Raw genomic sequence first — 16,294 nt, 5'->3', positions numbered from 1 at the left:
GAGTGGAGGAGAGACAGACAGAGGAATAAACGTGTGATACGTCATCCCTGGCCGTTGTTTACTTCAGCAGAACAGTTCCAGGCTGGAGTCAGCTCCCTGGAGCTGGGCCACGCACGCCGCTCGCCACACACACACACACACACACATGATGGGATCTCTGGGGACTGCCCTTTTTTTGTCATCATACACCAGGCAACTAGCATATGACATCTTAATTTATCACATTGTTCTGTTTCTTTTGAACATTCCATCTCTGCATCCAAGTTAAAACGAATAATAAGCAGTGACAGAACTTCAGCCAACAAATGTGCACGAGCTTCAAAGAGTTATAAGAGATGTAGAGTTGAGACACTTTCCAACAAGATGTGGTCACCAGATAACGACGGTGGGCCTTGACTCTCAGACCTTTTCCTAATGGAATACAGAGGAACAGGAGGAAGAAGTTCTTTAGTTGTCCTGTTGTATCGACAGGGTTAACACAACCGGTTAGGTCAGAGATTGGCATTGAAATAGCCCCCACTGCTTTTAAATATTTATTTTTTTGTGTGGCACCATTTAGTATGAAATAGATATAGCAGTAGGTGAGATACAAATGAATTGTAAGAGCAGTGGGAGCACAGACTCTAGCTAACTCTTAGCCACTCCAGTTAAATAATAAAATCTCCTCCACAGCTTCTTATGGTTGCTAAACTGAAGGGCTGTCTTCTACGTTATTATGAGACTGAACTGCATCTGATCATCTGTGGTTAAAAATCCCAAACATTTAAATTGGTCAAACCTGAACAGGATAATTTTATGCTGAACAGAGATGATTTAAATCACAGTTTGAGAGTTTTGAACATTTAGATATATTTTAAAATCCCATAAAAAGTGACTTTTTAGAGCATTTTGGCATTAAGATGATCTCAGATTGAGATCAGGTTGAAAGGTCGGATGAGAAGTAATAACAGACTCATTGTAAAAGCTTTTCTTTATTAGAGAAAGCAAAAATAATTTCCCTAAGATATTGCAAAAATCTCGTCTGGTTCTCGAGAAATTAACATTGTGTATAAGGTTTTTATTTATCAATGTGTGGTAGGTATAGGAAAATAACATTTAGCATCAGAATAACTTTTATTTTTCCCACCCCTCTGAAGATATCCTAACATTTTTTAAGCTTAACGTAATATGACATCTATATACTACAGGTACTGTTACTAAGCTCACAAATCTTACTATTAAAAAAATGTAAACTATCCCTTTAAAAACGCTATCTACTGCAGGTAAGATACTGACTACAGGTAACCCTGTTCACAGAACCTAACTTCAAAACACTCCAAAAAGGGAGACTTTTTTCCTGAAAATATAAAGCTGCTGTATGAGCACATCCATTTTAATTTTCTCTAAAATCATTTATATTTAAATACTTGGCCTACAACACTGACCGCCACATCAGTGGGTGATTTGGATTCAAAAATGATCTACAAATTTGGAGTAGATCTGTGCCATAAACTAGGAATATTTTAAAAGCCGATCAAAAATTCAGTAAAGGATTCATAGACCTCAAGCCCTCCTCCACAGAAGTGAGGTGCTTTGTTAAAAATGTCAAGTCTCAAAGCCAAAACCGAGACCATCCTTGTGACAGCACCAAGTACTTTTTCAGTTCGGGGAAGGCTTCCCCTAAAAACATAAAGAATGGTTCCCATGAATCTGGTATGTCTGTGGATATCTCTTAATAACAAGTTCAGTGACCTCTGTGTGTAGAATCTAAAGTGACCCTTTGGCTGAGACCACTGAATTTAAATTGTTTGTTTCCTTACTATGAATACAATATCATCAATACCATCATCACACAGAAACAGCTTCCTTCTTGAAGCTGCTGAACTCGAGCCACACTCTGTAGACTCTCTCACTACACACTGACCTGCGCTGAACACTTCACCCATCAAGGTGCAATATTTCACTCACTTATAAGTGCCATATTATGGACTACCTCATGCCTTACATGTGTATTTAGTACTTTGTAAAGTTCATTTCAGCATCACTATTTAACTGTGAATATCTCTCTTTTTGTTGCTCTTCACTGCATATATTTTTACTGATTTCTATTTATTGTTAGATTTAGCTTTGTATGTTAAATTTAGTTTTTTTTTAAATTAAGTTTTAGACTTAAGTCCGAATTTCGTACCTTAACATGTAAATGTGATAAAACAAATCCTTGGATGAATGGAAAAGAGACCAGCACACAAACTGAATATGGGTTTGTGTTTTCTAAACAACAATAAGTCCGAAAGCACAGGTGAATCTTTTATTTTACTTAAAGAACACCCCCCAGAGCCCCATTTCACTTGCACACTTTTGGTTTGGTGATGCCCTAATAGACAGTGTTTGGGTTGTAACTGACAGCCTGGTCGAGTGAGTAATGTGTCCCACATGGTTGTGTTTGTGTGCACCGACAGATAACACTGTATACTCACAGTCTTGGCTTCGATCAACTCAGCAGCTGTAGTCATGCCATCTAAACACTTCCCCACTATAGGTAGCACTTGGCGGTCCACCTCTGCAAACGTCTTCATGCACACTCCTATTCTCTCGATCCTTTTCTCTTCCATGTCTTGAAGTTTCTGCATTACAACTCAGATGTAATCATACATAAATGCATATCTAGGCATCACTTGATGCGGGGGTCAGTCTAGAGAAGTGGGGTTTAGGTTATGAAAATCATGTATAGGTTTAATTTTACTTTAAAAGTGGCTCATGCAACCTGGTGATAAAAGAATGATGCATGTGGTTCTAGTAGCTAACCTTGAAATGACTGGGGGCCAGCAGCTTTAAATATACAAGGTGATTGCACATGAATGCAGCCCTCTTGTCGTATTTACCTGAAAAATGTTGGGAATAATTGTGTAGTAATGGTCGTTCTGCTCCTGGTTGAACTTCTGCAGGTAGGAGGAGTACTCGCTCTTACTATCAGAAGCCATCTGGTGCCTCATCTGAGCTTGCTGTCGTGCCTGAAGGTAGAAAACGTTACACAGAGACATGAACATCACGGGCACGTCTCTTCACTAAACCTCAGTGCCCCCTGATTGACATGGACATATGGGTTAAACACAGACAGATTAAAATAAAACATTTCTATTCATAAGCCTGGGCACTGACAAACACATAAACAAGAAGCTCATGGACCCACAGAGGCATGTGCAAATCCATGTCAGGAAGTCGCCACGGCCTTGATCATATGTAGGCCAGAACAAATATATAAATAAAAACATAGGTGGCACCGTGGACAGAATAGGAGGATTTGGATTTGTCTGCCTGCCCTATCTGGCCATGTCCACCGTCAGTAATGTTGATTATTTTAGGCTAGTTTAGAGTAAGAGAAGCAGGCACATAGTCAGAAACTCAGCAGGAGCAGGCTATTACTGACCAACAGCAAGCAGATGGAGATGAGATAATCTCAGCTAGACCATGTGTGTGTATGTGTGTGAGTGCGCACATGCTGCTAAGTACTCATATCTGTTTCCTCTTTCCATCAGCTCCGGAGCCCATCCACACATAAATAGTAACTGGTAATCAATGGGTTGTCCACAGGAAAGACTCACCTTGATGAGCCTGTGTTTGTGACCAGCATTTGGTCTACTGGATACATGCATATGTATATAAAAATGAAAGAAACAAAAGGCAAGCAAATAACCAATATCTGTAAGGCAGCTGAGGAAAGGCAGCCATGACGTGTTTCGCCTACATATGAATATAAGAGACAAGTCTTTTCCAGTTATTTATGGGAAAAATAGACAGGAGGGTCGGCTGATTGTGGCACATTGGTAACAAGGGTCATTTTTCGGTACGTGTGACAGACAGCAGGAGGTTAAAGTAACAGCAGGTTTACAGTTGGTTCGGTCCATTTCAGGGGGATCAGAATTTAATTTCTTGGAGTACCCTACTACCAAGTTGGATTGTAGTGCATGTTTAAATTGTGTGTGTGTGCCTGTTAGGAGAAAATAAAAGTTTTAAAAAAGGAAGGGATCATATAACACTTGGGGGTAAAACTATAATCGTAGTTAAGTAAAATCAACAGAGTAGTGTTGCTTACAGCATATGCACATGTGCCATGCTGGTGTAGGTGCATGCAAACTGTGCAGATTGTCCTTAGCAACGTGGGCCCATGTTATAATCATAGTAGCAACGCAGGTAGCATAACTCTGAAACTGGCTGCTGTGCTGCAGCCACATCACATCCTGTTGTCATGTTCCAGAAATGACTAGCTTTGCTTTCATTTGCCTGTGTGCAAGAAATGGTTGAAGAGTTCATCCATCTATCCATCCATCCATCCATCCATCCATCCATCCATCCATCCAAAAGAGTACCACCTTACACTACATACTGATTTGCCATGACTTTATTGTTTATTACTTGATTGTTCTGCACATATAAAAGGTTTGCACGGATCACAGTGAGACAGGACAGGACAGACCTGGTTTAGGCTGTGAAGGCCACATTTTGAGACAGTGTGTGCCCCCCACATACAAAGGTTCCCTGCACACTTGACCTACCTTGTTGAACCCTCGCTTCAAGGCGTGGCATAGAATAAATACACAAACACAAACAGAAGGGTTGTTAGCTGTTTCCAGCTAAACAAGATGTTGCCATAGATGCACTTCCTGAACCACAAAGTGTCCCTTCACTTTAAATGGGGAGTTTGCACACAATCATATACACCACCTACATGAAATACAGGCTTTGTGAACCACATATTTGGGCTTTTGGTGGTTCTTACTCATCAGAAGTAATAAGGAGTCTAATATGCTTATTTAGTAGTCAAGATTTGGGGTATTAGGACAGTGTGTGTGTGTGAGTGTGTGTGTGTGTGTGTGTGTGTGTGTGTGTGTGTGTGTGTGTGTGTGTGTGTGTGTGTGTGTTTGTTTGTGAGGGCCGAGGGTTTCTAACAGATCGGCAACAGCCTTACAAACTGTCTGGGCTGCAAAACCAAACCTCAAATTGAGACATTTGCTTCTCAGATGTTGGAAGAAAGATGCAAGAAGTTATTTCTCCAGCTCTGAACAAAAATTCAAAATCCTCAACTCAACAAACAAAAGCTATTTTGCACTAAAAGGAACACAAAACATTTTAGAAAAAAAGCAACTACTGGAACCTCAAACCCTCCATCCGTTTCCTAACACTACTAACACCTGTCAATTTCTATGGGAGCTTTAAAATTTGTTTAAAACTCAAGCAACATGTTTATTTCTACTAACAAAAGATTTTGTAGGAAAGCTTATGATTTCCATAATAGTTTTAAAATGTATTTGCAGTGCCTCACAAAAATATTCATGCCCCTTGAATCTTTTCACATTGTATCATCTTGCAAACACAAACTTCAATGTATTTTAATTAGATATGTGTTAGGTCATCACAAAGTAGCGAACAATCGCAAAGTGGAGTGAACCGGACACATGGTTTACAATCTAATTTTTCACAAAAGTGTCGTGCATTTGTATTCAGCCCCACTAAGTCAATACTTTGTAGAACCACCTTGTACTGCTATTGAAGCTGTACGTTTTTTGAGTTGTGTTCCTCTTTACAAAACAGCTCAAGCTCAGGTTGGTTCGAGAACATCTGTGAACATCCATTTCTAAGTGTTGCCACTGATTCTAGTTTGGATTTAGGTCTGCACTTAAACTAGGCCAGTCTAACACATGAATATGCTTTGATCTAAACCCTCTACTATAGTGCTGACTGTAAGTTATCATCCACTGTTGCCCTGTTCTGTTTTTAACCCAACACCCTGCAGTCGCACAGCACGGATATGCCAACACCATGTTTCACCATGCGCATGGTGTGTTCAGGTCGATTTACCTCATTAGTTTTCTATCAAAAACAAGTGTTTTGCATGTAGGCCAGTAAATTCAATTCTGGTCTCATCTGGTCAGGGCACCTTGTAACTGGACTGCTTATGCTTTCTTTAAAAGGACACCTGTACTCTTCTTGGCACTCTTCCATCAACTCTGATTTGGTTTTAGTTTGACTAACAGTTGTGCTATTCACAGACATTCCCACTTGAGCTGCAGATCTCTGCAGCCCCTCCAGAGTTACCCTGGGGCTCTTGGCTGCTTCCTTCATTAATGCTCTCCTTACCCAGCCTGTCATCTTAAAATGATTGTCATGTCTTGGTAGCTTTACAGTTGCTCCATACTCTTTCCATTTTCAGATGATGGATAGAAAAGTGCTCTGCCAGATGTTCAAACCATGAAATATTGTTTTATAACCAAACCCATTTTAAACTTCTGCACATCCCTGACTTGTCTGCTGTGTTCATTGGTCTTCATTAAGCTGTTTGTTTTCTAATGTTCTCTAACAAACCTGAGAGGACGTCACAGAACAGCTGCATGTATACTGAGAATAAACCACCCACCATTTGATGCTATTTACCTATTAGGTGACTCCTGAAGGCAATTGGTTGCACTGGATTTTATTTAGTGGTAAAGAGATTGAAAACGAATGCAGGTTACCATTTGAAATTTTGTATTCAGAGAGACAAAATTGAAAATGATTCATTAACTCCTTACAGGTTCACAATTATGTACTGCTTTTGTCGGTCAATAACATCAGATCTTAATAAAATACATTAAAGGTTGGGGGCATAACGTGACAAAATGTGGAAATAGTTCAAGAGTTACAAATATTTTTAGAAAATTTAGCAAAAGCTGCAATTTGTGCATGTTTAGCTGGATAGTAATGATTCTCTTGTTGACCTGTTCTCTTGAAACCATGTTACAATCTTTCGTTTGTTTTAACTGCATTCTTGTTATATGTTTGCATCATTCTTGTTTCAGTTAAACTGGTCCAAAGCTGTCAGGGACTGTGCAGCTTTTCTTTTAAGACTAGCTTCTTGATCCGTCGTGCAGCATCTCTCCAGAGGAGTTCAGAGTTCCCCTAAATCTGTTGGTAGATGTTTGGCTGTATGTCCAGAGTGCAGAAAGCCTCTTTCTTCCAGACTAAATTTGCATAATAATCACATCTGAACCGTGTCAACTTGGAGCCTGAGCTCTGCCTCAGCAGCTGATGAAAGCAACAGGAGCACGCGCTGCTGACCCATGATGCCTTGCGGGCGTGGGAGCTGAGTGGGTTATGGGCAGAGATTCTTTAGGGCTCTTTTAATTGGTCATGACAACAGGAAATGACATCAGCTACAAGCCCATGGGGGCTGAGGGGAGGACGGTCTGTGAGAATTGGATAATCGCTGGATGGTGTTTCATAAAATGTCTGAAACATCAAGCTGCACGTTGTTTCTTTGCAATGAAAAAGCAACTGCACCACCATGAATAATCAACAATTTACCTCAGCACACACAAGCCCGGCTTTAACACAGTTCTTTTTGTGACTAATTCTCATACAGCTCTGCAGAGTGTTTGGCGGCTTCTCTGCAATGATAATGAGCATTGAGTTGTGCACATCTCTGTGCTGCTAAGACAATGCCAGCTTTGACGCAGCATCCCTGGCATCAGACACACAGATACTCAATTTTTTTCAGGCTCAGTGGAGATGACAAATTAGGGCTGGTGGTTAGAATTGGACAAAAAAAGGGGTCAAAGAAGGAAATAAGTGGAAAGTGGGAAGAAGGGAGAGGCCAGCATGACACATACCTTTTCCACGTCAGCCTTAGTCACGTTAATGTCAGCGTCCATCCTCTCAAAGTATTGCTGTGCTCTGTCTGCCTCTTTGCAGTCCCTCTCAAACCTTCTTTTACTCTGAAATTAGAAGAAACGCAGTAGAATCCCGGTTACCAGAAACACTAGATATAAGATGACCTTTAAATGGACATAAAATGGACGTCATGGCTTATATGTGCACGTCATGTATGTGTTATGTACAGCATTGTGTGCCGCAAAACCATACCGTCTGCAGACTGCAGAATAAACAAATATTCATGCTGGTCATTTGTGGAGAGAAAAAACAAGCATTCATCCAACCCTCTGACCAAACAATCACTGTTTGTAGGGCCAGTGTGCACTCTGAACTATGCCTCTCCGCCTTGCACACAATAGTATCATTGAGTGCAGAGACAAGTTTGAGGAGGGCAAGGCAGTTATGCATTTCTCTCACTGTTCCGCTCCCTCGTCAAAGGGGCCAGGCACAGATAAGGAGTGGTGTTCTGGGATTTTTCTCCTGTAAGTCCTTAACTTAGACTAAAACAAATACAACAACCCTGGTCTCTCTCTTATTGTTTCTTTTAGCATTTATACATATTAATGTGATATAGAGAACTTCTAATCTGGCAAAGGTGAATCCTACATAGACAATTGGCTGGTACAATGTGGACTGCCACTATAATATAGGGATTTGTCCTTTTGTTACCTCATATGTTGCATTTCATTTGCTTGGTAAATAGATCATCTCGGTTTTCATAAAATAAATAGCACATAAATAATTTTTTTAAGTAAAATTGGAACAAGAGTTCACTGTAAACTCTGTACGATAGGAGAGATACGAGACGTTAATGTTGACAATATGTTCCGTCACTTCTTCATGGTGACTTGTATCACACAGGTCTAGTGTGTGAAGCAGCATGTGTGTTGTGTCATCTGGTTTTGATTAGGGATGTCCTGATCTGATCCCAAGTAGCATAAAATGTGTCTTCAAATAATTTTTTTGGAGTCATTGAAAAAACTCAACTCCCTATTAGAGATGTGTACCTTTCACATTTGAACCGATACAGTACCGATAACTAGGAATCAGTATCGGTACTCGACGGTACCCGTTTTCAGTACTTTTGTGTGTGTATTGTGTAGTAATAAATGTTAATTCCTTTAATAACAAAATCTAAAAACATTTTCAATTTAACATTTATTTCTCAATATATAAACTTATAATATAGAATATATCAAAACAACATCCAGCTTTTGTATTGTAACATCGCAATTGTTTCAAACATTTCTTCTTCCATGTTGCTGGCTGTAAACAACGAGTCGCTAACGGATGCAGTCATGCTAACGGAGCCAAATGCAGGAGTTGTAGCCGTAGATCTGAGGCTGACGAAAATTGTGCACTCTTCAGCCTTCAGAAAAATCTTGTGCTTAATCATGTGCTTCCTCAGATTACAAGTATTCCCACCACTGGCCTTGCACTCCACGTCACAAATATTACAGCGAGCATAAAAATGCGACGCAGACATCCTCTTCAGTGCTTTATATCAGACATACTTGCTTTGTTGACTGTACCAGTGGCTACCGATGTCATCACTCTCTTGCGCGTGCAATGCTGTGTTCATGTCCAGCATGGATAATCATCCATTTTTCCACTGCCTTAGTGTAACAATGACGCGTTTAGGTACCGAAACATTGTACCGTTTAATTTTACATTAATAGGTACTCGGTAGTACCGACTGAATTCGGTCGGTACCTACAAAAGTATCGCATTTGGTACCCATCCCTACTCCCTATAACCTGTTGTTGGTGTTCTGTGTGTGACTTTATATCAGCTGCACCCCTAACAGGCCATCTGGCTGATACAGTGCAAAGATTTAGTCTCTTTTCACCTTTCTAACGATGCTTACAATAAAAGAGAGACTGTATTGCTTGGTGCAGCTCCCGGTGTCATGTGCTTTGTGCTCAGTATCCCCAGTTGTCTATGGAGAGCTGCCACTAAAGCGCTAATCAACAAATTGTCTGAGTCATATCAAAACAAAAAATAAACATGCCAACTTTAGCCTAGCGCTTCAGGATATGGCTCCGTATGAAAACATCGTCAACAGAAGAAAAGACATTCGGGATGGAACAAAATATATTTTGCTGTGAAGAAAAACAGATGGTGAAGCATCAGGAACATCTGGAAAATCTTTCATTAGGTGGAAAGCATTAACAATATTAGACCAGGCAACATCAATAAACTCTTGTCTGATACTTTAATGCTTGGTAAAGTAGATTTTTTTAGACTTATACAGGGTATAGGTTTTATTAGACGTTGTCTAGGGGTTAGAGCAGTGGGCTTGCGTTCTGAGAAGTACCCGGTTCAAATCCCACTGTGGGTCCCTGAGCAAGATCCTTAGCCCCAAAATGTTTCCTTGGCCCTGCCAAGCTGCCCACTGCTCCCTATTGGATGCGAGTAGATGTTGCATCACATTAAGGGATATCTGTTTTGATTGGACTTAGCACCATTTTACCTACTGCGGGGCTATTGAAAATAGATCAATGAAATTATCTGCCTTGACCTTGAAATGTGAGCTCTATATCAAGATATCAAGAGATATATCTTGAAGATTTAAAGTGGGTTACATGAACCAGATGTTTTGAAGAGGGCTTTACATTTCTTATTGAAATTTTAGATTTTGTTTCTCTATTAATTTTGTCAAAGATATTTCATTAAAACCCCTGAAATGTATGTTAACCCGTAAAAAGGAGCCTCTTACCGATTCCAGCTGCTTCCACGAGCTTTCAATGTACTGCTGTGCTTTGCGTCCATCCTGGAAATGCTGTGGGAGGAACCAAGGAAATGATTAATGTCATCATTCTAATCAGATACTCAATGGATTTAAACGCAGGCGAGCCTGACCTTGACATACTAAAGATTACAAATGGGAAGCTGTAAAAGGGCTTTTTTCAACAATACTGCTAAATGCTGTGAATATTATTCCTGGTAAATTCAACATTCCTCCACAGAATCGGTACAACACTTTTAGGTCATACTGAAGCATACTGAAGCACTTGTAGATAAAATCAATTATTGTTCTTCTAAACAAGAGGACTTAAACATTTAGGAGCTGAAATAACAATGACCGCAGGGGAGCAAGGAGAACAGAAACTGGTGTTATCATGAAGCTTCAACATCGTATGTTTGTACAAAACATACAATATATAGGCTTCAATTAAGATTAACATTAGACATTTTTTACACATCATTTCTCCACTGATTCAACTTGATGAAGTCTAAAGATCCCCACAGTTTGTTTTATCTTGTTTGTTTAGATCACAGTGAGGTTGACTTTTGTGTTTTAGAAAGAAGACATTTCTAGAGCAAAAATGTCAAACATCGGAAGAGAAACCAGCAACAGAAATTGAGGTTTGCCCATCTGAATTTATTTTAATAATCGTGGTAATTCCCCAGAATTCAGGTGGAAGTTTATCACAGTGTGACAAAATTCAAGAAGACACAATGACTGTTTAACCCTCAAAAATCCCCTGTCTAGGTGAAGCCTGGCATGAAAAGATTATTTAAATCAGAATCAGACATTTATATACAGTATTTTTTTTTTCTTTTTCCTGTGAGCGAGATTACTGACAAACTTTGAGTTACATGCCCAATAACAATGAAGTTGGGACATTGCGTTGAACGTAAATTAAAACAGAATACAATGATTTGTAAATCCTGTTCAACCTATATGCAATTGAATACACTACAAAGACAAGATATTTAATCTTCAAACATATACATTGTAATGGTTTCTTGCTAATATTCACTCATTTTGAATTTGATGCTTGCAACAGGTTCATGTTTACCACTGTGTTACATCACGTTTCCTTTGAACAACACCCAATAAGCGTTTGGGAACCGAGGCACTAATTGTTGAGGCTTTGAGGAATTATTTCCAATTCTTTTTTTTGTACAGTTTTGGCTTAATTATTGCTCTTAGTAGGTTGTTTTAGAGTCTGTATTCTCCAGTTAATGATTATTCAATTACTAAATTAGTTGACGATTATTTCAATAATTGATTAATCACGATTAAACCGATTAATTATTTCAGCCCTACAACAAACTGTGTTAACTAACAATGGTTTTCTGAAGTGTTCCTAAGCCCATGTGGTAATATCCATTATGGAATGATGTTGGTTTTTAATGCAGTTCCTTCTGAGGGATCGAAGGTTACGGGCATTCAGAGGTGATGAAGACAACTTGCTGAAGTTCAAAGTGGACTTAAAAATGGTGAAGAAGGGGGATTTAAGCAATATTAAACATGGGATGGTTGTTGGTACCAGACATGCTGTAAACATCATAAAAGCATGAATCTTTTGATGGCTACATCTACCATGTGACAAAGCTCAAATAATTTCAAACTGGTTGCTTGAACATGGCAACGAGTTCACTGAATTATCAGTCATTAATCCAATCTAGCTCCTTTGGGATATGGTGGAGACTCACATCAGGGGTAGTCAGTCTAAGATGGTCCTAGTGCCAAATGAGCATTGAAAACATTTTTATTTAAGTGTTTTTACAAACAGAATAACAGTTAAATAAATCTCAAATTGTGTTTTATATAATCTGTAATCAATGCATTCAGTTAGGATCAGACCAACTGGAGTATTTAGGATTTTGACATAGAGCTCATCAAATGCATTATGTTCTTCTTAAAAAAAGTCAAAACAGAAACAGCCCTTTAATTTAGTGTTGAATCGTACCAGACACCAACTTCAGGGTCATCAGGGGAAGCAAATGAAAGGAACAGTTTAAGAAAAATGGCTATTTGAGACATCAGAAGGTTGTCATAAACAAAAAATAAAGGAAATCAATAGTGAAGAAACCAGGTATAGTAATAGTATTGGATTCATCGTGGATCTTGGCAATGCCAAGTGTGGCCTCTCGTACGAAGCCAAACGGTGCCAGCTGCTGGCCTAAACTCCCACATAACATACGCTGTCTGTTTCGTTACAAAGCCTTGCTTGGGTTTTCTCATCCCTCTTGTCCCAAAGGCAAACTACAACTATCTACAGCAGAACAAAAGTATAAACATAGACAACCAGAAAAAAAAACTTAAGCCTAAGCATAGAAATATTCCCTTCTTGTTTTAAGTATCAAAGGCCTACACAGGCATTAGACTGTCAATGATGTGTCCCTTGGTTACACATGTTGCGGTTGCTATGCTCAGTAGCTGAGCTGAATATCGATGCCATTATAAACACACTCTGGGCTTGTGGTTGGGCTTCAGAAGGAAGTCATTGCTATGTTCTGTCTGTGTACCGACAGATACACGTAAGAGACATGAAAGTAACAGTGAGGTGGAGGGACCTAAAGGGTTGTCTCACCTGATAAACACTGGACATGAGAAAAGTTTGTGAGAAATGGTTTACCTCTAATACTCGTACTTCTCATTTCCCAAAAATGTTAGGGAAGCTGAATGAAAATGGGAAGTGCTCCCGAGTTTCAGAGGAAGTATTTAAGGTCTACCAGAAACGAGACTTTTAGGCATTGTTGAAGTCCTGATAATCCAGTGTAGAATCCAGCATTTTGTTTTCTGCACCTACTGACCCTCACCTTCAGCAACCTGTTTGATAAGGGAGGTCCTCCCAGTGCTGTGAATATATGTCTTATGAAGCGAGGATTACATAACGAGAAGAATCAATGACGTCTGTGTTAATGTAGAGCATCCTTTCATTTACATTTCTGTCTTCATAATAACTTTTATTTATAGTGTTCCACCATCACATTTTGCTGAACGAAAAATCCATGCATAAACTACGAAGACAAAAGTGCGGCATCTGATTTAAACGTGTTCACCACATGATGAACAGACCAAACCATACATGATCAAGCCTACTTTCAAACCAATAAAATAGGCCATCAACCATCTGGGCTGCAGGTGTTTTGGTGAAAGAAAAACTCACTTATCATCCAGATGTTCTGAGATGTTGGCTCCCTACATTCATAGACTCCAGAAATAAATTTGTCCTATGTGGTACATCCAGCTCTCATGGAGTCTGCCACTCATCGTGGTCTGAAACAGCATATGACTGCTGTCAGGAACACCAGACGGGGATCACTAACCCGCCCCATCCGCTCTCAGTTACCTAGAGAGTCATATTCTACTTTTCTGTCAAACACTTTTCACAGAAAGATTTAATTCATGCCCCACCTCTGAATAACATTGTTCATTTAAGTTTCTCATGAAATAACCATGTTGTGGAAATAAAATCACATAAATCTAATCAGGTGTTTTTTTCTGATGTGGGTGATTTGGCTCACCACCCAGGGAAGCAAAACCTGAGGGGTGCCATAAGTGCACACAAAAACGTTGGTTGTTAGTTGCAAGTTTTGATTTTGGTGTTTTTTATAGAGTCTGGATTGCATTTGATCATCTATAGTTCAAAATCTTAAATACTTAGACCATGAAACCTTTTTATTTTGTTTGTTTAAATACAGGGCATTTTCAGTGCATTTTTTGGCATTAGAGAAGTTATATTCTGTATATATACTGGTCAAATTAGACAGAATAATTCAAGATAATCTTTTGTTGTTTTTGTTTTCTCTGATAAGTAACATACAAAACCTTTTATCTTTTTAAATAAAAAGATAAAGTAAGGAGTTAGCTTACCTTACTATTTGACAATAACCACTTCTGGATCTATTAGTGAGTGAGATTTCTTTTTACTTATTTTTTTCCTGTTCCACACTTTAGAGATCCACAAGCTGTGCGATAAACTTTGATCAAAATAAAAACAAATTAGTCAACTGGCATTTTTGCAATCTGATCAATCTAAAGGGAAGGAATGCCTTGCTGTAATACAACATTTGCCTATTGGGTTCACTTCTGTCAAGAGGTGAACATGTTAGTGATTCATTAACCAGACCTGGTTAATTAGAATTTCCACCTCCAGTCAAGAACATCGAGCAGCCTCCATTAATGTTGAAACAGAAAATGCTGTCTGTACCAAACTCAGTCTAAATTAAGATGTGAAAGTAGTCTCTATGTTAAGATTTACAAATTCTTTTTTTGGCCTCAGCTTTCTCTTTTGCCAGTGAAAGGTTTATGACACAGGCAAATAAACTGCTGTAACATTGTTCCACAGGTGATTGATTGGAACTATATTTAAATATGTTAACAGCATTTATCAACACACACACACACCAACAAAACAGAGAGTAAACATTGCTAACAGCCTAGCACTAATGGGTTGTAAAGACAGAATATGTTGAGGCAGATATACCATACGTTTAAGGTGACACATTATCAGAACATCATAAAACATGCTGGAGTAGAAAATTACGTCTGACAAAAACTCCACTTAGGACATAATATTAATGTTACCGATAAAAAAATATACAGACTTTGTCTCAGCACTTCCTAGTCTTAAACGACTCAGGTCGGTATCTGGGGGCAAAATATCTTGATTGGGACATCATGAAATGTCAGCACCAATTGCAAGTGTTGGACTGGGAGGTCGTGCAAACTGTTCAAGGGTATTTATTTGTCCGTATTAGAAAAGGCAACTAAGCCCCGGCCAGGACAGCAGCATGGTGCCAACCTTATTATGGTTCCTCAGCACAACACAGTCCAGTGGGACTTATGCTCTTCATCCCATATTAACCTCACCACCCCATGTAATAGTATTTATTAAGCTATTAACCAACACATTGCAAAGGCATACTGTCATTATAGTTTAAAGATCTCCTCCAACACTAAATCTAAAATAGATTTAGCTATGAAGTTTCCTTTCATGAAAATGTTTCTACATCTCACCTCCTCCTGAGCTTAGCAAGAGGTCAACTTTAGGGAACAATAAAGAGGAGGTGGGAACAGTTACACAAAAACCCTGTATGGGAAATTAATTAGGCTTTTTTTCTCCTTGTATGCCTGTGGTGTAGATTTCAGCTGGCCAATAAGAAGCCTGTAAAGCCAGGAGTGGGTGGGCCTTTGGCCCACTAATCCTACTGTCTGGATCTGGATGCACAGCTGTGTCTGACATGCACACAGATGAAAATACCAGTAGGGCTTCATCACACTTGAATATCAGTGAGGAGAGAAAAAAGGAAACCAGTTAAATGAAGGAAGCTGGGAACACAAACCATGACTGTTTGTTTTATAATCACAATTCAGGGTATCATTACCACTTTCTCATTAACATTAACATGAATGCACTTACTGTAAAATCCAGTGTTTTCATTATGACTCTTAATCAAGCACGGCCTTTTACGAATAACAGGGACTTCCTTTTCACAATAGCCTTTTCAACATGGCACCATTCACTGGTTGCCTACATGTGTTAAAAATGCCTGGGCCTACGTTTTTGCTGTAAGGACACTCTTCTGAGTGTGACAGAGAAATGATTTGCTTAATGTCTGCAGACAGTACAACTCTCTATTCATGGAAACCTCCAACACTGGCTAACTGAATTGATACAGCCGAGACTAGACACACGACACACTACCAACAATATCTGCTCCAAGAAAAAAACATGGAGGGTTCAGATTTCAGTTGGGAACAGGAATAGGCTGGTTAACAGTACGGTTTAAAACGGTTACTGTTCCAAAGCCATCGTACCATTCCACTGGTCTAAGTCCTTTCGATGAGATTCCAGAGAATGTGTTGTTCCTGCACACTGCCAGTCAG

The 16,294-nt window shown here is 39.3% G+C and overlaps 1 protein-coding gene across 17 annotated transcripts in view; it reads right to left on the bottom strand.

Moving 5' to 3' along the window:
* Positions 1-16,294, bottom strand: part of LOC124872371 (formin-binding protein 1) — a 78,024-nt gene that overhangs the window by 26,203 nt on the left and 35,527 nt on the right. For all 17 annotated transcript variants that reach the window (XM_047372281.1, XM_047372275.1, XM_047372276.1 and 14 more), the window contains exons 5-8: positions 10,385-10,447; positions 7,623-7,727; positions 2,862-2,990; positions 2,457-2,603 (exon numbers count right to left, since the gene is read on the bottom strand). In XM_047372281.1, the coding sequence (XP_047228237.1) occupies positions 2,457-2,603; positions 2,862-2,990; positions 7,623-7,727; positions 10,385-10,447 (444 nt within the window). The remainder of the gene's footprint in view (positions 1-2,456; positions 2,604-2,861; positions 2,991-7,622; positions 7,728-10,384; positions 10,448-16,294) is intronic.

The sequence above is a fragment of the Girardinichthys multiradiatus genome, chromosome 8 (genome assembly GCF_021462225.1).
Source record: "Girardinichthys multiradiatus isolate DD_20200921_A chromosome 8, DD_fGirMul_XY1, whole genome shotgun sequence".
In the NCBI taxonomy this organism is placed as follows: domain Eukaryota; kingdom Metazoa; phylum Chordata; class Actinopteri; order Cyprinodontiformes; family Goodeidae; genus Girardinichthys; species Girardinichthys multiradiatus.
The sequence above is the reverse complement of the archived record's forward strand: the minus strand, read 5'-3'. Positions and strand labels throughout refer to the sequence as shown.